At 38.8% G+C, this 23,847-nt stretch overlaps 1 protein-coding gene across 4 annotated transcripts in view; it reads left to right on the forward strand.

Annotated features, from left to right (window-relative positions):
• PGM5 (phosphoglucomutase 5) overlaps positions 1 to 23,847 on the forward strand; it is a 69,106-nt gene that overhangs the window by 25,674 nt on the left and 19,585 nt on the right. For all 4 annotated transcript variants that reach the window (XM_053932633.1, XM_053932636.1, XM_053932634.1 and 1 more), the window contains exon 7: positions 18,773 to 18,888. In XM_053932633.1, the coding sequence (XP_053788608.1) occupies positions 18,773 to 18,888 (116 nt within the window). The remainder of the gene's footprint in view (positions 1 to 18,772; positions 18,889 to 23,847) is intronic.

A 23,847-nucleotide genomic window follows, 5' to 3' on the forward strand; every position in this document is an offset into this window, starting at 1 on the left:
AATTGGCGGGGGGTGGGAGGAGGAATGTTTTAGAAGGTTTTCATCCTGGATTTAGTGTGTGTGTCTTTTATAGCAGTAGTAGTTTAATAATGTTTTTTTTCCCTTTGTTATTAAGCTTGGACCTGCTCTGCTCTGTTCCTGATCGCATCTCACAGCATTTTTTTTAGAAAGGTGTATTTTGATAGGGGCGCTGGCATTGTGCCAGTGGCACACTGTGACAGGCCCAAAAATTGACATAATACTTAGCTGCAGCCTCACCAGTGAGGAATACAGGAGGACGATCTCTGCCCTGGCCCTGCTGGCCACACTGTTCTTGATACTGTCACGGGAACGTGGACAATTGGCAGGAATGGATGGCAAAGACCTAATGAAATTCAGCAGTGACAAACCACGCCCTCAGAAAGGCAGAGCCCTACACTGATGCAGACTGCAGCAGAGGAACTGAGGAGCAGCTCTGCAGAGACAGGCCAGCATCCTGGAGGACAGTTGTCTGAGAAGTTGTGTGCTCTGGAATCAGAAGAAGCCAGTGACACCCTGGGCTGTATGAATAAGAAAGTGGTGCAGAGAGTGAGGGAAGTTATTATTCCCTGCTTATCATGTGTGAAACCACTCCCAGATTTTGCTTTTTGTTTGGTTTGGGGTCCCCACTATAGGAAAAACATCAGTAAAGCGGAGTGAGTTCAGCAGAGGATCACCAACACAGAGGAGGGCTGGAGCACAGGCCCTAAGAGGAGAGGCTGGGGAACTGTATTCAGCCTGGAGAAGGATGGCTTCTCTGGTGGGACCTAACAACTGCCCAAAACCTACGGAGAGTGGCTGTTGAGAAGCTGGAGCCAGGCACTTCCCAGCTGTGCATGGTGGAAGGACAAGAGGCAAAGAAATTTGAAAGAAGCAAATTTTGTGTCCAGGAGGTTGGACTAGAGACCTTCCATGGTCACTTCCAATCTAAGTTACAGTACTGTGTCCTTATGAAGAGACCTTTGCTGGAAAGCCCTTACACCACCAAGATTGTTGAGCTTGCCTGCACCTTTGCACTCTTGTAGTTACTATGTAGCAGCAAGGTGTTTCATAGAAAAAAATTATGTTGCCTTATTTATTTTTTTTTTCTTCAAAACCAAGGAACTACCCATCTGGAGAAACTGCATTTTTTCTGTCCTGATGGCTTTCTGAGCTATCCTGTTGTCTCTGCATGAGAGGATGGAAGTAGTATTATAGTACTTGGGAGGTGAAGAAGCAGCTGGGGAGGCAATCAGTAACTTCTGATATGTACCTAAAGCCATTCTTTCTCTATTATTCAGATAATTCAGAGTACTGGTAACCGAATTTGAATCATAGTCAATACACAGTTTTGTAACACATGTAGTAGATATATTCACATCTGGTTTGTATCTTTGTCAACGAGCATAGGCACAGTGAACCAGCTGACCTCACTATAGTAAGCCAGGAAAGGCTAATGAATATGAGACTTGTACTCCTGAGTTAATGGAGGGTATTTTCCCTGTGCTTAGTTCATAAGATCGTTGTATATCCTGAAAGAGACCCTGGGTCTTGCCAGTCTTTAGTTATGATGTTATTCACCTCATTAAGTATCTGCAGAAGAACATAAGGAGAATACCTCTTTATTACACCTTATAAGTCATCACGCAGTTTTTCTTCTCTGGTGTAATAAAATCTTCCTGAAAATTTCTGTAGAATTAGAAAACTTACAAAGCATTTCTCCTTGCCTTCATAGACCTTTGTATTGCTGAAAAACCCATGGGTTCTGTATACAGCAGTGACTGTGCAGGACTTGGGACTAGAACAGAAAAGGTACCTGTTTAACGGTGGGGAGATGAGAAGGCTTTAAATATTGCTTTTTCCTTGTTCATGCTTTTGGATTTTTTTGTTTTTCTGTAGTTTGCATTCATTACAGACCTGGCTGATACTTCATTGTTGCACTAAACACAAAGTTTTTCCTTAATGAAATGAGGTCCACTAATAAAATTAATTTGTGTCATTTTATGCTTGGGTGTTTCTTATACTCTTAGGTAAGTTTCATTTTCTGGGGACCAGCGTGCTTTAATCAGCCTTTTGTTTGTTTCTGTTATTTCCACACGTTAAGAAGATTGGTCTCCTGTCTTACTCAGGAAACTGTGAACAAGTCAGGCTGTTAACACAGCAGATTACAGCATAGCAATGACAGCTGGTTTTCTGTATGTATGTTCGAAAAACCCTGCCTTTGCTCACAGCGCTTAGATCATCACAGGCCATGCTGTTGGGAATGGGGCAGAGACAGGCTGTCTAATGCTAAGGCAGTTGTTGCCATAAAAGAAGTGGACAGTGTCTTTTCTAGAACAGGGCATAATCTTCGTGCTGCTTAACAGTGACAGAATTAGGAGGCTAAAATAAACTTGGAATTTTTAAAGGAATTACATTTGTTTTGTAGAAGTTCACAGAATGCTAGAAGTCATCGTAACTGAAACTCTGCATTCTCTTTGTCCTGATGATGAGGAGTTAACTTACTCTATAGGCGCATGAATGCTGAAATAATAACGAAAAGTGGTTCTTGTATCTCAGCCAGGAAGGGCATGAATAACCCTAGGGATTACTGCAATACATCTGGAGAGCATGGCTGCATGCTTTCCAGCTGGTTGGACTTTTCTTCATTACTACTGTGAACTCTGCAATCAAATCTCATTCTCTGTGGTTATGCAGTACATATGTGTGCAATTTGTCACTGGAACAGGCTTTCCAGGGAAGTGGTTGCAGCACCAAGTCTGTCAGAGTTCAAGGAGCATCTGCACAATGATCTCAGTCATATGGTTAATTGTTAGGTCATTGTGTGAGGAGCAGGGAGTTGGACTTGGTGATCCTTATGGGTCCTTTCCAACTTGAGATATTTTACGATTCTAATTTCACTTCACAAGAACTCTGAGTACTGTGCAAGCTGGTTTTATTATGTGAAAGACAAAATTCTGTTGAGTATGTTGCTGCCAAAGCACATCTCTCTCTCATTTTAGTCACAGAAGTGTGTGTATTTGCTAGTTGTCTGTGGCAAAACAGCTTTTGTCTCTTGCTTTTGCCTTACTTCTAACCCAGCCATAGCTGAATACTGTATCTGTCAACAGCTGTTTTTAATCATTCTATTAGAGCTTGTGTGAAAAGGACAATGAGGTTTTCATAATGCATGGAGTCACAGGCACACTGTCCTGAAGGTTATACTTCCTTTGGGAGATGACTCTTGAAACATTTGCAAAAGAGGGTGAGAAGTTACGCATTTTGGATCTGAATCTCAAACTAAAGCAACATGAGACAGCATTTGGTGTGGAACATCATGATGAGTACACCTGTTAACATCCCACGCACTGAAGAAAACAACCCCCTAATAAGAAAGAGTTACACAGACTGCATCTTGTGCAAAGCTTTCCAGTACATTTAAAACCAAGAGAAACAATTGGAAACAACACTAGTTGTCAGAATTGTAAGTTTGGGTTTGTGGAAAAGTACATTTCAACTATAGCACTTTCACAAACTTGTGTATTCTATGTGGAGGGGTGTGTAACTTATGTTAAAGAGAAGATATGTTGCCCATATATATTGTTTGCAACTGTAATGCATAAATAGTTTTTTATCCTAACTGGTTTGAGTGGGAATGCAGTGAGAATTTTCGTGTTTTCATCACTTTTATCGATTGTATAATTTGTCTGAGTTTATAAGAAGAAGTATGGGCTTTGTTGTTGATGAAAATTACTATATATTATTCGCTGTCCAAGTAGCATTTATTACCACTAAAGCAACATCATGAGGTTGCCAGAATATTACAGAGTGAACTAAGCCATAGTCTGTAAATTCCCTTAAAAGTGCTCTTTTTTGTTTTATTTCATTTGGTACTGTGGATCTGAGGGGTGGTATGTGTAGTTATGGATGGTTTGACTGGCTTGCAGAGTCTTTCTATGGTTCCAGAGAGGAATAATATAGGAAGAGCAAATGTCTCTATAAAGTTACTGCTGAGTTGTATTAGGAAATTAGCTTAGTCAGAGCTCTCTTTGTAAACTGTAGAATTAAATTCTTTAGGATATGCTCCTGACTGGCTGACCACTCAGTGCTGGAGTAGTCTGCTGGGTTGTTTTATCTCTGCAATCATCCAGTGTCATATTTTTTCTCAGTATCTTTCCTCCCAAGTGCAAATTGATTTCTTAGAGAAGATGGAACATGATGAGACTGTAAGGATAGCTCCTTTGTGGGCCAGTCAGCACTGGTTTTTAGCCCTTGGGCAGTGGTCCACACCAGCTATGAGGTCTTGAGGTTTCCAGAATCAAGAGCTAATTTTACACTTTTCCTAGTTAAAATAATATTGAGTAAATTGTTCTTCAGAAACACAAGAAATTGTTGTCTAAAATCATATTAATGTGGTCTCAGGAATACTGCTGTGAGCTTATAGATTTCTAAGAGTACTTTCTATTGTTCAAATGAATCAATTCCCTATCAGGTACAATTAAAGCTCTATTTGCTTATTTTCGTCAAATGTCTGCACAAATAAGGTTTGTTTTTCTCCTCCTTAAGCATTTAGAAATGCTTAAGGTGATTGATTCATTCTTGCTTTTGCCAATTAGAGGATTTTACTAACATCATTACCAATCTGTGAGCTGTATGCTCCTTGTCCAGTTTTAATCTGACTTTGCTTCTTTGCAGAAATTGTCTTTGTGGTGGGTATCACTCAGCCAGCATAATTAGAGAGCTAATTAAGGTTCTTGTAGCTCACTGCAATGATGTATTAGTAGAATGTCCTGCTGAATTTACTGTAATGATACTGAACTGCAGCTTGAACTAACCCATCAGACCCTTCCATTTCTATCTTTACAGCCACCATTAAATGTAGGATGTGTCAAGGCCCAAGTGTCATATTTTATAGATCAAATAGATCATATTTTATCAGATCAATCAATTCTTTGTTTCACCAGAAAGAGTTGTAGAAAGCCTGGCAGTAACCTTCTTAGAAATTCTTCAAATGAATCATTCAGAACATTAAAATTTGTTACTAATGAATGGATGAGAGTCTTGGCAATGCTTTAGCATGTCTACGAGTATTTCCATACCCGAGGCAAAGTGGGCAAGGAGTCTACTGTCTTTCTCCTCTGCCTGCTCCTTCTCATGCCCCAGAGCCGTTTTACATGCTCCTTATTTAGTTACTTATCTTTAAATCTTTTAAACATTACCCTGTAGATTGGGAGAGTGCTGGAAGGTGACGCCAAGTTAGTGGAATCTATATGGGTAGAGTCTCAGTGAAGGAAATTAATTTCTTAAGATTCAGTAGCTGTTTATTCTAGGAGGTTTTCTTTCCGCATGTGGCTCTGACAAATTGGCCTTCCTCCTGTAGTATTTGAAGTCCATCTCAGCTACAATTAATAGCTAATAGTGGTGACTGATACTTGGTCAAGTTAATTGGTTTGATGGGCTTTAAGTGCAATATTAGAGTTTTTCCTCTAGAAAATGGAATTTTCCTATTGGTACTTCTGTTTAAAGGCAAGGGAGGAGTCTGCAGGGGCTAGGCAGGAGGAACCCATGCAATCTATAGTTTCAGTGCAGATAAACCTCTCAGCTAGATGTTAAACTACAGAATCGTTTGGCTTCTTTATACAGTGTGCTGACAGCATCCTGTTTTTCTGTATAGATGAAAAATGATCATGAGAATTCAGAAGCAAGATGATGAACACTTGAATTTTGTACTTTGAAATTGCTTCTTCCCTCCTTTTTAAACAATAAACCTTCCAACTTATTTTTATTTATACACAGACCTATTCACCTTGGCATAATTTTTTTCCCCTCTTCATAGGGAGTGGTATTTCTGTCTGTAAGGTACTCAATTTGTTAACAGGTTTATTGGAAACAGCTCTTACAGTCCACATAACTATGTTGCTTTATAATGGGTGTTTAATACTCAGTAAAGCAAAATAATTGACATTTTCCTCTTGGTACCAGTTAAGCAATGTAATTAAGCACATTTTACTTTTGGACTCACGAGAAGCCCTAGAGATTTGAAGGGAAATAAGAAAGCCTCTTGTAGAAGTTTATTTAAAAAAATAAATGTGTGGAGAATATATAAAAAAGATCTGCATGAAAGTACTGGGGTTTTTTAATTACTTACTTCGTTTTTTATTTTTATCCATTTATTATTTACTAGTTTCTTTCTGTCACTGAACCCTTGTATAAAACACTTGTTGTTCTGTAAAGGAGAAATTGAAGCTGTTCTGTGCCTGAGTCAACATCCCCTATCACAAACCTCCTAGGTTGCATTTCTTCATAAATCTCAGTGTGGGTGGCATGCTGAAGCTGGGCCAGAAGGACATAAGATATGGAAGGGGAAGAGTGCTGAAGAGCACAACTCAGAAGGTGGAGTTACATGTCCACAGACAGTACTGTAGTGTGAAATCACATAAAGCTTGTGAACATTCTGAACACTGCTGCAGTTAAGGAAGATAACAGATTAATCAAAGCCTGAATTACACATTCTTCATGCAGTGTGGTGACTTCTGTGGAAGCCTGGATAAGCCCATATGCCTACATGGTATCTATGCAGGGCAGTGCAGAGGTGTTCTGTAGAGTCCCACTGCCTGTTTGTGCCTGCAAAGCACCAAACCTGGCCTGTGAAGGAGATTAGCCAACATAGGCACAGTGCCATAGGCACTGATGGGCCCAGACTGCTTCCTGCTTAACAGGTAACTCCTTCATCCTGAGCTTACAGGTACCTGCACCATGCTCCGTTGTTCAGTGTAGCACTTATTCACCATCAAAGGTGCCTAAGGTGGGTGAGTATCCAGCAGGACTTAAATCACTAGTCCTCCCACAAAAAGTTTAGCTATGAACTTTGTAGACCTGCCCCTGAGAAATGCAGAATGCTTTTTTCTAGTCTCCTTTCTTGTTTATTCTCATCTTACCATGTCTGTGTTTTCCTGCATACACAGCAGAAAAGAACACTATTATAAATACCGTACTTAAAATAAACGCTTGCTCTTAGCAAACTCAGATACAGATACTCAGTCCAGATAGAGGCATTCAGGTTGACAGTCTGGGTTAGTTCTAAACATAGGAGATCCGTTCTGAATTCTATCATTCAGTGGAAGAGAAAGAAGAGATAAGTGTTGGTAGTCTGATAAGTTCAAAAGGCTAAACTTATCAATAGTTTGGAAAAAGAATTTTACAATCCACTTATTCCTAGTAAAAGGTAACTAGGAGTAATTTCTAGCAGTTAAAAGTAAATTCACTGATTTAATTGTTTGTAATGACAGCATAAATACTTCCTTTGAAATTTGAGTATTTTGCATTATGATTAAATAAAGTTTTCTTTTAAAAAAAGGCAGGAGTGTTGGGTTTTCGCTTGACCTAACAATGTATTTAATAGAGATGAACAAGACAGTGCTCCTTAGTAACTTTGCTCATAGAAAACGCCACCTGTATTTATTCAATTACATTTTATTATTATTGTACCAAAGGTTGTTGTCTAGGAGTTGCATCCATTTCTGATTCCTTTTGGAAGATCTGCTCCATGCTAAAATCTGTGCTGTGATTTTTTTTAAAAAGCTGACAGAATAGGTTTAGGTTGTGATTTTTTTTACTTTCTGGAGACTGCAAGGAACTGTGTATTTTGTAGTTAGACCCTGCTTTCATGCTGACAGCAGTGTCCATACCATAATAGTCTTACTGAGCAGAAGCAGATGCCACAGACTTAGTGGCCAGTTTCTTGACTGAAGTGAGGGGCTTCTCATAAAATCTGCAGTAGGATTTTTTTTAAGGCTGAATTTCCTCAAAAGGAGGGATAGCTCTCAGTTTCTATATGTACAAATTTCAGTTAAATTGAATTAAACATTTAGCTCTTCTAAGAACCGTTTTCTCCTATGGAATCTCATTGTTAGAACTCTGTATTATCATCCACATTACAGAGGAGAACAAGCCAAAGTTGTACTTAAGGCCTTAAAAACCTAGACCTGCATATGAGGACTCCACCAGTGTAACTTCCTAAAAGTGATTTAACTTTCCAGAAAGCAGATTCTTTAATGGGTCATAGTGCTCCCAAATTTGGGATGGTAACAATCTCACTATAACATGTGTGTAACTTGCATTCACTTGATAGTATTAACCCTTGCAGTAATTTCATACCTTGGTCACTGCAACAATAACCTATTTGCAGCACGTGCAGTTGTGGGGTGATAAATCCCAGCTTTGCATGCCATCTGCTTCATGTGTTTTTTAAAGGTGCCTTTACCATTCTGTTCACCAGTGAGTTCTGCATCAGTGGCAGTTCACTCCATCACAGATTAGTGAGACTAGGCTAGAGTACAGTGTCCATAAAAAGTATCCTTGCACCTCCTGCCCATAGTGGACAGGATTATCACATTAGTTTTGAAGTCAAAGGCAGACTCAGCAAGGAGATGTGCTGGCTATTTTTACTTCGACCACTTAACTCCCTGAGGAGTAAGGAAGACGCAGTGGCTTTTTGCAGTCCTTTCTCAGAGGTTTGATTAGAGCTGTGCTGCAGCTGTTGACCTGCTTACAAATGCATTTCAGTTCTGCAGTGCTCCTCTGGCTCTATATCTGACTATGCAATTAGGCATATGACTTTACTTTTACCCTTTGGCATAGAATCAGAAAGTTACCTGTGGGGATTGTAACACGAATTAGTTTTCCGTTATTTTGTAAAGTGTCTCAAGTACTTTTAAGAGTGCTGTCTTTTTTGTGTGTTGCACAAGGTGCTTGTAACATTTGGCTGAGGTGTTGCAGAGCTTGTGTAGGAAAATTTGATGGTGTGAAATATGGAGCTGTCTTTTCACACCGTGACCTACAGGTGGCAGGCAGCAAGAAATATGATTGACTGTGAGTCGTCACTGTGGTTACTGGGGAGTCTGAGTTCTGGGATAAGTGCTTTAATCATCTGTGTGATGGTGCAAGTCTGTTCCTAAGGAAGACAGATGAAGTCCAGTGAACTTCAAGGGGGCAAAGGGAGATAATAAGTTTTAAATTTATTTGGTTTAGAGGTTTAAAACCAAGTGTCTGACTTTCCACACAATATTCCTTGGGTATGGTGGTGATTGTGCTGAACAAGAGTTCCATGTAGCTCAGTTGCTTGTATGTGTCTGTGGAATTACAAGGCACGAGACAGGTAGATTGTATTCATGGATTTGTTAGCTAAACTGAGCAAAGGAGAAGCATTACTGGGCCTGGACTAGTGCTAGTGATGAGCTCATTAGAGTGGTTAAGATCGGAGACTGACTGGAATGTAGCAAGCATGCCTGGGTTGAGTTCATGATCCCAAGGAACACGGGCCTGGCAAAGAACACAGACTGAATGCTGAATTTTAGAAACGCAAACTTCCAGTTTAAATAATTAGTGAATGTGATCCCCTGGGAAATTGTCTTTAAGGACTGAAGAGCAGACCATAGCCGGCAATTCTTTAAGATCACTTTTCTTTGAGCACAATTGCTTTCCATCCCAGTGTTCAGAAAATCAAAAAGAGCAGGACAGAAACTGGCATGGCTGAGCAAGGATCTGCTTCTCAAACTGAGGAATAAGAAGGAAGTGCATAGCCAATGGAAGCAGGACAGGTGACCTGGGAAGAGTACAGAGATACAGATTGGATGTGTAAGGATGGGTCAGGAAAGCTAAGGCACAGATGGAATGGGACTTGGCAAGAGATGTGAGGAATAACAAGAAATAATTCTATAAGTACATAGCTCAGAAAGGAAGGCCAAAAGTAAAGGCCATGATAAACAAGAAGGAAGAATGGTGAAAACAGAAATGGAAAAGTCTGAGGTACTCAAAGAATTCTTAGTCTCAGTCTTCACTGGCAGTTAGGCTTTCCACAGCTGTCAAGTATCTGAACCTTCAGGTGGGGGCTGGGGGAGTCAAGTTCATATCACTGGCAGTGAAGAGCGGGTATGAGACCACTTGATGAAGCTAAATTGGCCCAAGTCTGTAAGGCTGATGAGATACACTTAAGGGTCCTGAGGGAATTGGATGATATTCTTGCCAAGCTAATCTCCATCATATTTGAAAAGTTAGAGTGGTCAGGCAAAGTCCCTGGAGACTAGAAAAAGGGAAACATCAATCCTGTTTTTAAACAGGGGAGAAAGGAAGACTGGGAACTACAGACTGCTGGGCCTCACCTCTGTGCCTGGGAAGATCATGGGATGGATCCTCACGGAAGGAGTGTTAAGGCACATGCAAGACAAGGAGGTGATTCAAGGCAGCTAGCATGGCTTTACTAAGGACAAATTGTGCCTGACCAGCCTGGTGGCCCTGTATGATGCAGTGACTACAGTGGCTGACAAGGGAAGACTGACAGATGTCATATACCTAAGTTTGTGTTATGCCTCTGACATGGTCTCACATGGCATCATGAAGAGGGGTGGCCAGCAGGGTTAGGGAGGGGATTCTGCTGTTGTGAGATCCCACTTGCAGTGCTGCATCCAATTCTGGGGTCCTCAGCATGAGAGTGGTGTGGACGTGTTGTAACAGGTCCAAATGAAGGTGATCAGAAGTCTGAAACACCTCTCCTGTGAGGACCGGCTGAAAAACTTGCAGTTGTTCAGCCTATAGAAGAGAAGGTTCTGGGGAGACCTCCGGGGAGCCTTTCTGTACCTAAAGAGGGCTTATGAAAAGATGGAGAACAGCTTTCCACATGCAAACACAATGACAGAACAAGGGGGAATGTTTTCAAATTAAATATGAGAGATTTAGATTAGAAATTAGGAGATGTTCTTCACTGTGAGGGTAGTGAGGCACTGAAACAGGTTGCCTAGAGAAGTTGTGGACAGCCCATCCCTGGAACTGCCCAAGGCCAGGTTTGAATGGGGCTATGAGCGATGTGATCTAGTGGGTGGCATCCATACCCATCACATCTAGTTCCATCCTTACCATGGAACTAGATGATCTTCAAGGTCACTTGAATCCAACTCATCCTATGATTCTGTGACTCTGTGATTCTATGACTTTGCCTTTCTGCTAGAGCAGTTTTTAGTTTTTTGCTGTTGAAAGATTTCAAAAACAAAGAAAGGCCAATGTGAGACTGAGAGGCAGGAGAAAATACTGGAACAGTTTATTGACACAATTTAGGTTACATGAATGCCAGAAGGCTCCATTGAGCCTTCTAATCAGTACTTCACATAGTACTGATTAAAATTTATTGATGATTTCTGCAATTATTAGCAATCCATTACTCAGGACTATTGTCAGCAAAAAAAAAAAAAAAAAAAAAAATCCACCTGAAGTTGCCAGTTTTCAAGAGAGAAACTACCCTTGAACACCAGAGCTTAGTTCAGCGTACCTTTATTCCACCTGTGTAAATATTTTAGTTAAAACATTGCAGGGGTTGGGAGGAAGGAAAACAAAACAAATCCTAACCTTTTTTAGATGCTTCTTGTTAAGTGTCTCCAGATACTTTTTCTGTATTGATTTCTTTTACTATGACTGTTCTCTGTGAGATGTAGCATACTAGAAAGCAAAAAGGAAGGGAACTTGTCTACTACCTATTTTTCTCATTGCCATAGGGTCCTGACAGCCTCTCTGCCAGACATGACAGCTTGCATCTTATCTTAGTGATGTGTCCTGGTTATCTGTGTTCTGTGCAAGGGCTTAGCATTCCACTACTTTTTGCTTAATAAATTAAAGACTGGGAAGGAGTAACACTGTAATACTTGACCATATAAGGGAGGTGACTCTTTTAGTTCTGCTCCTTGCACAATATGCAGTTGAAGCCTTTTAAGGGAAGGTGGTACAGACAGAGTGAAAACATCCAGAAGCAGAACATCTATTTCATGTTATAGTTGGTGCCAGTGCTCCTGCTGTCATTGCTACTACTGTGTCTCTCAGTCTATTGCAGTTGCATAGATAAAAGTGAAGACTTAGATGGGACTAAAAAAAAAAGTTACAACCATTTGGTTAATGACTCTTGCATCTTAAGAAATAGTAAGAATGAAGAGAGAACTGACCAAAGGTGAGATTAAGTAGACTTCAGAAGTTGAAAAATGAAGTAGCAAAGAGCTCTCCAACACTGGGAAGAGGAGACCAAAGAGAGAACAAGTGGAAATACCATACAATGAGAATGGGATAGAGACTTGGTGACTAATCAGGCAATGAATATGGTGTCAAGAAAGTTAAAAAATAGTTTGGTGTTTTTTGCAGAAGAAATTTGAATGCTGAAGAGAGTGCTCCAAAAGAATGAAACCATTAAATTTTGGGTCTGGTTAAAAGTGTGCTTAAGACAAATTCTATAGTATGTGGTTAGAAAACAGCCAACCCTGTATCTTTAATAAAGGGATAGCAAAATTGATGTAGGCAAACATAAATCACTTGTGTTGATCTCAGAAGTGTCCAGAGTGTTAGAAAAAAAATCCAACCAAAACTCAGGCAGTAAAATATCAGATACAAAGGTTTGTAGGCTAAGGTTAGACTGTGTGAAGACTTATTTTCAGCTAGAGAAATTACCTTCTTGATAAATCCGATGCAGGTCCCTCATTGAGATATTTTTAATCCTTTGCATGAAGCAAAACTACAGAAGTGGAAAGAAAAAAGTGTCTGTTAGTTTCAGTCAAATAATAGTCTTGTCTTTGAAATAAAATATACTTCAGACCTAAAATCAAATGAGGCCTTTATCAGCTGGAGATTAGATAACAAAGACTACTTCAGTGGCTAAGTAGAGATTTAGAAGACCTAATGAGAAACCTTTTCCTTCTATAGCCATACCATAGTAACTCTGAAATAAACCATTACAGAGGTTTGTTCTCCTTTGGAGTGCTGCTACAACACACTATCCTTCAGTGGCCCATATCTGTCCCACAAATTCCTTCAATTCCTGATTGTTAGTGCCTGTCAGTGCTTACCCTTCTGCAGAGGAAGACGTGCTGTTCTCTGAATTACAGCACCTTGTTTACCTCAGTTCTGGCACCACAGAGAGGAGCAGGATTGAAAATAAGGGTATCCATGGAACACCAGCCAGTGTTTTGAAGCCTGTTCACCCAGGTGCCTTACTTTACATTAGCATCTTTCACATATCAGCTACAGGAGGTGGAAGATGAGAGACAAGGACATGCCTTAGCTGCTTCTCTAGTGTTTTTTTCATTAATACCTATTTCTTTCTCCAAGTTCAGACTCCAGAATGAAAGTGGTGCTGCAGTTTACCCTAGACAGCATTTCACCTACAATACAAAACTCTAGCCAGTCACTTACATCTTTACAAGTTCGTGAGACCTGTCAAAGAAAGCTCTTCCCCCAGTGTTGTGACCTTTATCTTTGTGGTGAATAGGCATCACAGCTTTGGCAGGATGATTCTGTCTGATTGACTGATCTATTCTTGGAAGTTACAAGAGTTTCACTGGCACAAGAAAGTCAACTTGCAGGCTGTTGTATTTGAATGATTTATAGTCATCGGGATGTTTTTGTGGCATTGTTGGAGAAAACTTCCCTCTGACTCTTGTTAATGTAAGTCAGAGTCATTCTGCTGGTGTCATAGGTATTTGTATATGAGCTTATCTGTGAAAAATAATCTGTTGTGTCTACTGAAAAGGGAAAGAAAGTTATCACAAGGATCTTTAACACTTTTAAATAAAAGTGAAAATCTTTTTTACACAATTTAGCAGGCTAATATTTTTAGAATTCCAAGGAAAATAATCTGGGCTATCAAGGATCCTGTACTCTCTGTTTTCATAGTTAGGTGACATGTAGATGGCTATGAAGGAAGAAGACCTGGGATATTCAGAGGTGAAGCTGTACAATAAGTAGTCCAGTTGCCTGGTAAAGGTTTCCACATTAGACTGTTAGGTCTTTCAGGAGTAATGTTAGAACTAGCTGTTACATTTTTTCTTCTGTCAGGAAATTTTTAAAAATTTTAATCTTTATTAGAAGAATATAATTATGTTAATTAGTACCTTTATTATGAGCTGTCCAGCTCATGCTTAAGTGGGACTTACTGTGGAGCTCAAGAATTGGCTTCACATTTCTGTGTTGGTACTAAATTCTCCAATAATTCTGTTTTCTAGAAATGAAATAACTCGAACTGCTTTTCAGTGTTGCATTGTATGATGTTCTTATGTTTGAAAAGAAGTGGGCAGTCAGTATAGGTAGCGTGGGACTAGCTCTTCAAAATAAAAATTACAGTGAAACTGTGAAACAGTAGGAGGGTAAATTTAACTATGGAACTGTATAATAATTTTTATTCCTATTTTCACTCATTGTACTATCTCCACATTTAAAAGCATCTGCTCATGCTTTTTTTAAATCAACAAAGTATAATTTTAAATAACATGTGTAATTGCAAAAAGTACAGTCCACTCTTCTTTGATGTAACCTGTTCCTCCTTAATTAGTATTTCAGCATCTTGGGAACATAAATTCTGTTAGTTCTGATATGGGCAGATTAACTAAAGTTATTCTAAGGTTATAACTAAGGTTACTTTTCAGTTTGGCTCCAAATGTAAATACTCTGTTTCCTAGTCTAGCAAGGGGTAATTACTGCCAAACACAGATGGAAGAAACTTTACTGTACAATCTCATTGATGTAGTGAGCACTAACACTAAAAGAAGGCAAGCAAATGCAATGTTTGAAGTCAATCCCATTAAATGTCCAAGATGACAAGAACCAGAATGTCCATGGTTTGTTGTCTTCTTTCAGCATAGTTCATACTCGTGGAACATATAAATGCAGGTATATCAACTGTGTGGTTAGACATAAATAGAATGTCTTTACTTCAAATAGATTAGGGAAATGAACCTATTTATGGGGCATATTTTTTCCTACTTTTTATTTTGAATTGCTTTGGAAGTATATTCCATCCATTAAATCAGGCCTTTTAACAGCCAATATCTACAACATGAAAGCTGAGAGTCTGATGTATCACCTTTACAGGTGCACTGCTGCATGAGTATCTTGTTGATTATGTGTTATACATATATAAGGATATATAAAATTTACTGTGTTATCTGAGACTTCTGCAAGATAAATACCACTTGCAGTACCAGTTCCAAGACTCACTTCCTGAGAGTAGTAGTATCCTCTCTCATCAAGAGATCTCATACAGATAAAACTCTTTACATTTACTTGACTTTACATTTCTAACTCCACAAATTTGGGGATTCTAGTGTAAGTACACAGAAAGAAGAGAAACTTAAAAAGTAACTTAAAAAGAAACTTAAAAAGTCTTAGTTTAACTGTCCTGTGAAGGTGTACTTCTAAAAACATTGTAAAATGTAATTAATGGACCCATGATTTATTAAAGATAAAAATACCTTACTTTGAGTCATCAGCAGTTCTTGCAGAGTTACAAGTTCCTGAAACCCTCATCCTAAGTATTTATTTGCCTAGCATCTATCAAGCCTGTCAGGAAGCCATATGCTCCATTAAATAGTGCTGCAAATGTTCAGTTCAGCAGAACACAGAAACTAATTTCCAAATTTTGGTCCACAGGTATTCTACCAGTCTCAACTTCTTTAAAAAATACCTAGCTTCTTGCTGTATCAATGATTGAAAGCTCTGATTTAGGATTTTTGTCTATTAAAAAGCAGATTGGTAAATACAGAGTGAAAAAAATTTGTAATATGAAGATTTTTTTTTTTTTTTTTACTTTTCTCTATTGAATACCCAGTCATATTTTTAGTTTAGAAAGATGTAGATGTAGGGGCATTAAAAATCCCTCCCCTTTCCTGCATCTTTCATCTAATCTCTGTTTTCCCTGGCTTTGAAGATCTAGTAATTTTACCGTCCCATATTAGTTTCCTTCCTCTGAGAGTGTTTTCCTGTATTTTGTGTGATTATCCTTATGTTTGATCTAATGCAGCATATTATTTCTCAGTCTGCAGCTTTGAGAATTTTTACAACTTTCCATGGGAACCCCCTTCATGTTTTCTGGGGTGATTTTTCACAGTGAATGTCTATAGGTTGCATAAAGGCAGATTCTGCATTTCTTGAGACTTCCAGTGATGATTCTTTATTTCAGAAAAATGCCAATAAGGAGTATGCTTAATTTTCAATGTCCTTCTACTTACTTACTCTGTTGAATTGTTAAAAGACAGAAACAACAAGAAAAAAAGAAGGTGCATGGAGCAATCTGCCATATTCCTACTATAAACTATTCGTATTATAAACTCTGTACAAAGTGAGCCCACATGCCAACAGAAACAACATTTATATTTTCATTGCTAGCCTAGTACATAGAAATCTTTGAAAACAGCTACATCCTCTTGAAGCTTTTTGTGCTGGTCAGGATAAATCCATCCTAGGCTATTTGTTCCCCAGCTAGAGGAATATAGAAAAGTAAATGGGGAAGGATTTCCTTCTCCAAAAACTGTACCAGGATATGGGGACATTTCTGCAAGCAAACACATTCCAGCTGTATTGTTAGGCTACCTTAAGAGAATTGGTTTTGGTCTGCCAGCATGTTAGGTATTGCCTTCTGGTTTATTGTTTTCTCCTTTTTTGGCAGTACAGTCCTGTTTTCAGCCTGAAGTTATTGTCACACAGAGATTAAATTCTTTTATGTTCTTGATTTTTTTGAAGAGCCAGACAGAAACCTGTTCAGCTGTGCCCTCTGAAACCTTCTTTATGGAACAGCATTTCTAAGGGTTAATAATATATGTAGTGCTGTATAAACACAAGGAGGTACATACCCATCATTACCTCTAAACTAGAGGTATTAAAATTAAAAATTTTGGTAGTACCCTTTTCTTCATGTACATATTTGTCTCTTTTCAAATAAATATCAGCAATTCTTACTCCATCTCATTTAAAAATCACTAATTTTAGATGTAATATGAACACCTAGGCTGAATAGGAGACAGCTCAGAGAACTGATATTCTTACATAAAAGAAAGGTTGATTTGGAGACTACATTACAGTGCAGGCTAACAGTGTAAAAATTTCAGTGAGAATACTTAAGGGCTGAACTGTAGTGCCGCCACTTATGATGGTGAATGGAACTAAATCCAGTTGGTGGCTGGTCACTAGTAGAGTTCCCCAGGGCTCAGTGCTGGTGCTGGTCCTGTTTAACATCTTTATCAATCATTTGGATAAGGAGATAGAATTCATCTCAGTCAGTTCACAGACACCACCATCAGGCAGGAACGTTGATCTGCTGGAGGCTCTGCAGAGGGATCTGGACAGGCTGGATCATGGGCTGAGGCCAGTGGTGTGAGGTTCAACAAGGCCCAGTGCTGGGTCCTGCCCTGGGGTCACAACAACCCCAGGCAGTGCCACAGGCTGGGGCAGAGTGGCTGCAGAGCTGCCCACAGGAAAAGGCCCTGGGGGTGCTGGTGACAGCAGCTGAACATGAGCCAGCAGTGCCCAGGTGGGGGTCAATCTCTTCTGCCAACTCAATCTCTTCTCAAGTGAAAGGACAAGAGGAAGTGGCCTTAAGTTGTGCAAGGGGAGTTTCAGATTCAATATTAGAAAGATTTTTTCACTGAAAGTGTGGCTAGACATTGGAATAAATTTACCATGGAGATGGTGGAGTAATTCTCTCGAAGTATTAAAGAGGTGTCTGGATGTGGCACCTGGGGTGATTATGGTGGTGCTAGACTGACGTTTGGACTAGATGATCTTGAAGGTCTCTTAGAACCTTGATGATTCTGTGATTCTGTCCTTTAGATATATTTATGTGCCAGGCTTTGAAGGGGTCAGTGCTGGCATATTTTGACAGTCTATCCCACCTACTTTATGCACTTAATGTAAGACAGAGAGATGTGCCATCAGAAAACAGGTGTTTTTTGATCAGAAGGGTGACTGCTTTCACCTTGACACTTCTAGACAGATTGTTTGATTAATCTGCTTTGCTTTGGCTTGACTGGAATTAAAATTAAGTAAACTCTCTTGCTTTAAGAAATATTGTTAAGTATGATAGTTAAAGCAATTGTAAGGTCCTTGGTAGTTGGTCAGATTGCTTCACTGTATCTCAGTTCTTACTTTCCATGCTATAAAACAGTTGATTCTGAAAACTCTAGGCACACAATGAAAACCAGAAAATATAATTAGAAAGAAGATCGGTAATATCCATTTTGCATAAATCCCATCTTAAGACTTAGAGTTCTTTGGACTTGTTGGGTGGGTTTTCTTTCTTTCTTGTTTTTAATCCAAGAAAGATTTTTTTTCATTATAGTTTATAACAGGAATATTTACCAGTTAAGAAGCTGGGGAAAAGAATACACATCCAGCTTATAAGGTGGTTAATTTTGCTTCTTGAAAACACTGGCACATCACCCAGATAGTGAGAGGGTTTTTTGTATTACATGATAGGAGACAGGGAAAATAAGTTGAGACTAGGAAAGGTTTTCAAAGAACATACTGCTTAATGGAAGCATTCCTGTATTGTCTTGTCTTCGAACACATTACAAGAAGTAAAAGTATCTTTCAAGCATTTTGATACTTGACTACCTGTAAAGGGGGGTGCTTCAACAAGATATTTTAACTTCCATTAACTTCCATTAGTATAACAAAATTGTCCATCTGTAGATTAACTGTTTCTTGGTCAGTAAAAAGAGAAAGATACTGGTAAAGCCTATTGAACTGAGATCCTACATTTTCCAAATAATACACTTAATGTATAAACATAGGTTCTGGCTGAAGTTAGGTGCTGAGACAAGGATCAGTTTTGAATGGTGGTGTTGATCTGTTCTTGGTTTTGGGTTTTATTTTTTTACTTCTAGCCCAGCTGTCAGAAGATGTAATGAGACTTAAAATATTCCTCAGCTGACCTCAGATCACATGTAAAAAAAGCACAATCCTAATCATGTGATGTTTTATTGTATAACTTTTCCAGAGTTGCAAAAGTAATGAAAGTTCCTGTGTATGAGACACCAGCAGGATGGAGGTATTTTTCCAATCTCATGGACTCTGGACGTTGTTCCCTTTGTGGTGAGGAGAGTTTTGGCACTGGTAAGTAATACATAATCAAAAATTACCACAGACTTAATTTTTCCTGGATGCCTCAAGTCAAATCCAGAACAATCAGCAAATTAGCTCTGTCTTGTGCTCAAACAGAGAACTTCCTGTTGTTCACATCTTGAGGTTTGTCTTTTAAGTGTGGTGTTCAGCACTTTGAGGCATGAAAAATGTGGGAAATGGATATTAAGCAGATGCAAGCAATCTTACTACTGTCCAGACAGCTTCTGGAGGTGCCTGGTATTCTCTTCTGACTTGAACATAATACAAAAAAGCCTCACTGGTTCCTCTGCAAGTCTTCACAGATTGCAGCAGCATTTGTAGGGATTTTGCCTATATGGAAGCCACATGTTGTTTCCTAACGTGATTAGGTGTACAAAGGATTGGCATATCTGATGGTACCTCTGAAAAAACTGTTTCAGGCTTTCCTTTTTGGAACATCACAATTGCTCAAGTGTCAGATAAAACCATCATTAGAAGAAATTCAGTTACATGTGAGCATATGTGTTTTCCCTAGGTATTTCTGCCTTATCAGTCCCAAGAACCAATCAAACAACAGAATGCAGAATGAATGACAAATTTGAGCCATCAGAAACATAATATGGACAGTAAGAAATAGAGCAAATAATTGAACGATGTAGTCTGTAAATGTACACAAATGTGGTTTTAGTTTATGAGAATAATGGAATAAATTTTGGAGTGTTTATTTTTTTCTTTCCTGGATTCTGGCACGGAAATTCTTCATTTTTTCATCAGTAGAGCTATATTACAAGTCTTTGAAAAAGCACAGATCAGAATAATTTAATAATTTGCTTGGCTAATAGTTTATTCTATATTTTGATGTGAGTTATATGGAGTTCTCTATTTCAAATGTGTAATACCTTGGCTGCAGCTCTTTGTAGAAAATTACTTACCATGCAGTGAAACTTGATTACAAATTTCATTTTGCTTTAATTGACTTATGTTAATTATTAAGTTTGTTTGTTAGGGTCAATTAGAGCAGAATGCTGCTTTTAAAAAAAATAATGATACTTTTAAGCAACCATAGACATGGCAGTTCATGTATTATCTTCTTGTTTGCTCTATAGATCTGAATGGGCTATGATGCAAGAATCAAAAATATGTTATATTTCTTTGGGTCTTATATGTAAAAAGGAAGAGAATTTAAATTTATAATGAACGATAATCTTAATTTTGTTGTCAATGGGAACCAATGTCCCATGACTGGCAAACTGTATGCCTTCACTATTTGCTCTGAGTGGCACGGGTTTGTATTGCCTTGACTATATCTTTTGAATAGAAACTTCCTCTACAATGTGTTCTATGAGGTCATTGAGGGAGATGTAATTTGGGGAGAGAAGGGCAGGAAGATCTTGTACCTTTCAGAATGTACTGCTAGTTGTTGTGGTGTGTTGTTGAACTGCATCTCCATTAATCCATGAGAGGTGAACTGGGAAGTTTTCAACTCTCACTGCTTTTAATTCTTTTTCACTGGGCCAGTTCTTTACCTCTTCCCTCTAAATACTGAAGTTCCTCTTGCTTATGCAAAACCAGATACTTTCATGAAATTTGGGTGGTTCTAAAGACATCAGTATGACCTCAGTAGCACACAAATTATTTGGAAGAAAACTCCTGGCTTCATCATCATGCTGAAGAAAGTTAAGTGAGGATTTTAACTAGAAGGAGCTTGTAAGAGTTTTGATGGTGAGTTCACATATGTTGAAGTATATCTAGATACCTTAGCCTACAGAGTGCAGCACCTCCTGCTGCATGTAGGCTTATGTGTAAAAGTATGTAAAACAAACAGGAGTGGCCTCTCTGTGCTGTATGTCATGACAAATCACTGCCACAGCTCTGTCTCTGCTTGGGGAGTTATTATCCTAGACCATCTTCATCTGATGGTGTTGAGTAGGACTCTTTCAGATGCTGTCTGTCTGAGGGAGAAGAGAGGAATCATTGGTTGTGCTCAGTAGAAGCCATGGCTTCTTTGAGAAAACTTGCCATTTAAATTTTATGGTGCAGTTATAAAAAAAGACAAACATCAGATTTCCCTTTCACATTGCAAAAGCATGTTCAGTCTTGCTAAGCAGGGTGTCCCAAGTATTGGTGGATTTTAGCCCTGGAGATGAGTCATACAGAAATGAAAATAAAGTGTTTTGATCAACTGTAACAATGAGGACATTGTGATCTCTGTAGGTCTAATTTTATTATCCTGAGTATCTGATAGTATTTGAATTTGGGAAGAGAAACACTCAGGGAGGTCAAGGAAGTGCCTCTAGGGTTTGACTGTTCTAGATAGGCAAGAAAATTACTCTGATTTTTCTCTTTGCTTGCCATGGACATTTTTCTTTGCTTGTGTCTTTCTGTGAGGCCTTAAAACATTTGCCTTCTGTACTATAGGCTCTCTTCCAAATTTGCAGGACTTTACTTCAGACTAGTCTCTACATTCATTACCACTCTGTGTTCCTTATATTAATCTGGTTCTTCTATCCTATCATCAATTCTTCAGATTACTCATACATCCTGACTCTTGTAAATGAGTGTTTGAACAACATATTGCTGGCCAGCATGGAGAGCTGTCCTACAGCAATATCTTGGCATTTGATATGCTCTAATCCGCTTAATTTTGTTGTACTTACAGCACTTCAGTGCAGAAAGCCTCTTGACCTCCAGTTTTATCCAATTCCATCTAAAGACAAATCTGGACACTCGATATTTGATCCCATGGGCATCCAGAGAACTTGAGCACAGGGCCTGAATTCCTCAGTCCATGTGTAGTTCCTGTGTAAAAAAGTATGAGACAGAAGGAGATTTCTGAAAGATGTTGTGGAGTCTCCCTCACTGGAGATATTCAAGAACTGTCTGGACTCAGTCCCGTGCTCTGGGATAAGACTTCTTGAGCAGGGAGATTGAACTAGATGCCCTGTTGTGGTCCCTTCCAACCCAATCTGTTCTGTTATCCTGTGGTACTTTTGGGGCAAATTATGTAATGACTGTGATGTCTAAAGTTTGTTTTTCTCACTGCCTTAATTTCCTTATCATTTTTCAATTCAGTGCAGATGTCTGAAAACTCATATGCCAGGAGGTTTATTTTTAAGATATGTTCTGATTTGTAGATGACCAGTACTTTAGCAATGTGATCTGTTTTTAGCAGTAAATGTTTACCTTATTGCGAATCTTTTAGTAATGTCCTAAGCTGTGTGACCTTCACATGTTTCTGCTAGTATTGGGCATTTGAATCAATTTTACAGCTTTTGCCAAATCATATCTATTTAGGGAACTGAAATTTGGCACTTCTTTAGCTTTCAGCATGGAATATTTATGTAAGTGTATGATATAGTGATCAGAGTGGGAAATTTGCAGCTCTGTGTAAGAAAAAGGAGTTTTAAAAATCCACCTTCTGTCATCAAACTGCATTGGAAATCAATTGCTTGTGCACCCAGGTAATAAAGCCCAGCTGAAATTCCCAAGTAATACAGAGCCCTGGTTTTATAACATAAGGGACTTTGGTCTGGCAAGTAAATAAAAGCAAATTTTCTGCTATAAAAGGAGAAAAGATGTTGAAAACATCCCATACAGCTGTATTTCCCAAACTTGTTTTCTGGCAGCTGATCTTGGAGCTAAACCAATGCTTTAAAAACTTCTTCCATTTTTGTAGCAGTGTGGGGAGCTTGTCAGATGAGGTTAGTAGCTTTCTGGTTCTATGACTAATACCCAGCACACAGTTCAAAGGAAGGCCTCAGCAACAGCTATTAGTTTCTAAATTTCATCAGCAAGTTATTAATCAGGATTAGGGGAACTGTGTGGCTGATTTATCTCTCTGCAGTTTAAGCCATTTCAGTAATTGCTACAACTTTCTTAAATTTGTTTGCTTCATCTCCAAATTCCCAGATTCTATTAACATCAACCCCCTTCCCCTGAAAGATTATATTCTCCACTAGTTTTTCTTCCACATAAAAATGTGTGGTTGCTGACATGAATGAAAGCCACAAAGGAGCTATTTGGTTGTCTTTTTCAGTAATACAAAACTAAAATAATCTTATTAACTTGAAAAAATGATCAGATCAGAATGCCCCAAATCTCCATTTGCCTAAAATATTGCTAAGTTTCAGCTTGATGATAAATTTGTAAGACTCAAGTATGTGCAAACAAAATGATTTGGTGTGAGTTTGTGAACTCCTGTGATTTTCTTGTTTTAAAATCACATTTACAGAATGCAGTATCATAGACTGGGATTACTAAATTAGGGGAAAACAATTACCTTTTATTCATGCATATGACCCACAAGGTTTGCTTTGCCTATCAGACTTGGATGTCTCAGATACAAAGTTAGACAGCTTTCACATAGTAGAAAAATCATAATAAGAACATATTTGCATGATTTTGCTTTGTTTCTCAAGCTACTGTCTCTGAAGACTTTTCTTCAGTTTAAGACTCTGTAAGTAGAGTACTTCTCTATGAATGGGAGCACGCTCTGAGTGTTTTGCCCAGTTTGTTTACTCTTGAGTCTGGACATAGCAATTTACTGCAGTAAAAAATAACTTCTCCTACTGTTATATGGAGAAATAATGAATTAACTTAAAAATAAGTTGTTGAAACACTTGCAGTGTTTCCTTTACCAATGGCAAATTAAATATAAAGGGGTAATCTGTTGTCTCTTTCTGCTTCAGCTCAGGAATTCATTAATTCTGGGATTTTTCAATTAAAAGCAGCACTGAGAATCATCCTGAGGTTACTCAGAGTCCCGAGAAAGCTGGAGGTGGTGTTAGTATTGCAACTTCAGGAATACAGAGCTTTTCCTTCTTCCCTTTGCACAGGACAGGTCTGCCTCTGCAAATTAATTGGGTCTGTGGAGCAAAGAATGGTGTTAGCTGAACTGAGGCAGCAAACTCCCTCCCTAGAGTTTCTACAATGAGAATTGGGCAGTAGGACTAAGTTAAGACAGAGCAAGCA

This window comes from Vidua chalybeata, chromosome Z, assembly GCF_026979565.1.
Source record: "Vidua chalybeata isolate OUT-0048 chromosome Z, bVidCha1 merged haplotype, whole genome shotgun sequence".
In the NCBI taxonomy this organism is placed as follows: domain Eukaryota; kingdom Metazoa; phylum Chordata; class Aves; order Passeriformes; family Viduidae; genus Vidua; species Vidua chalybeata.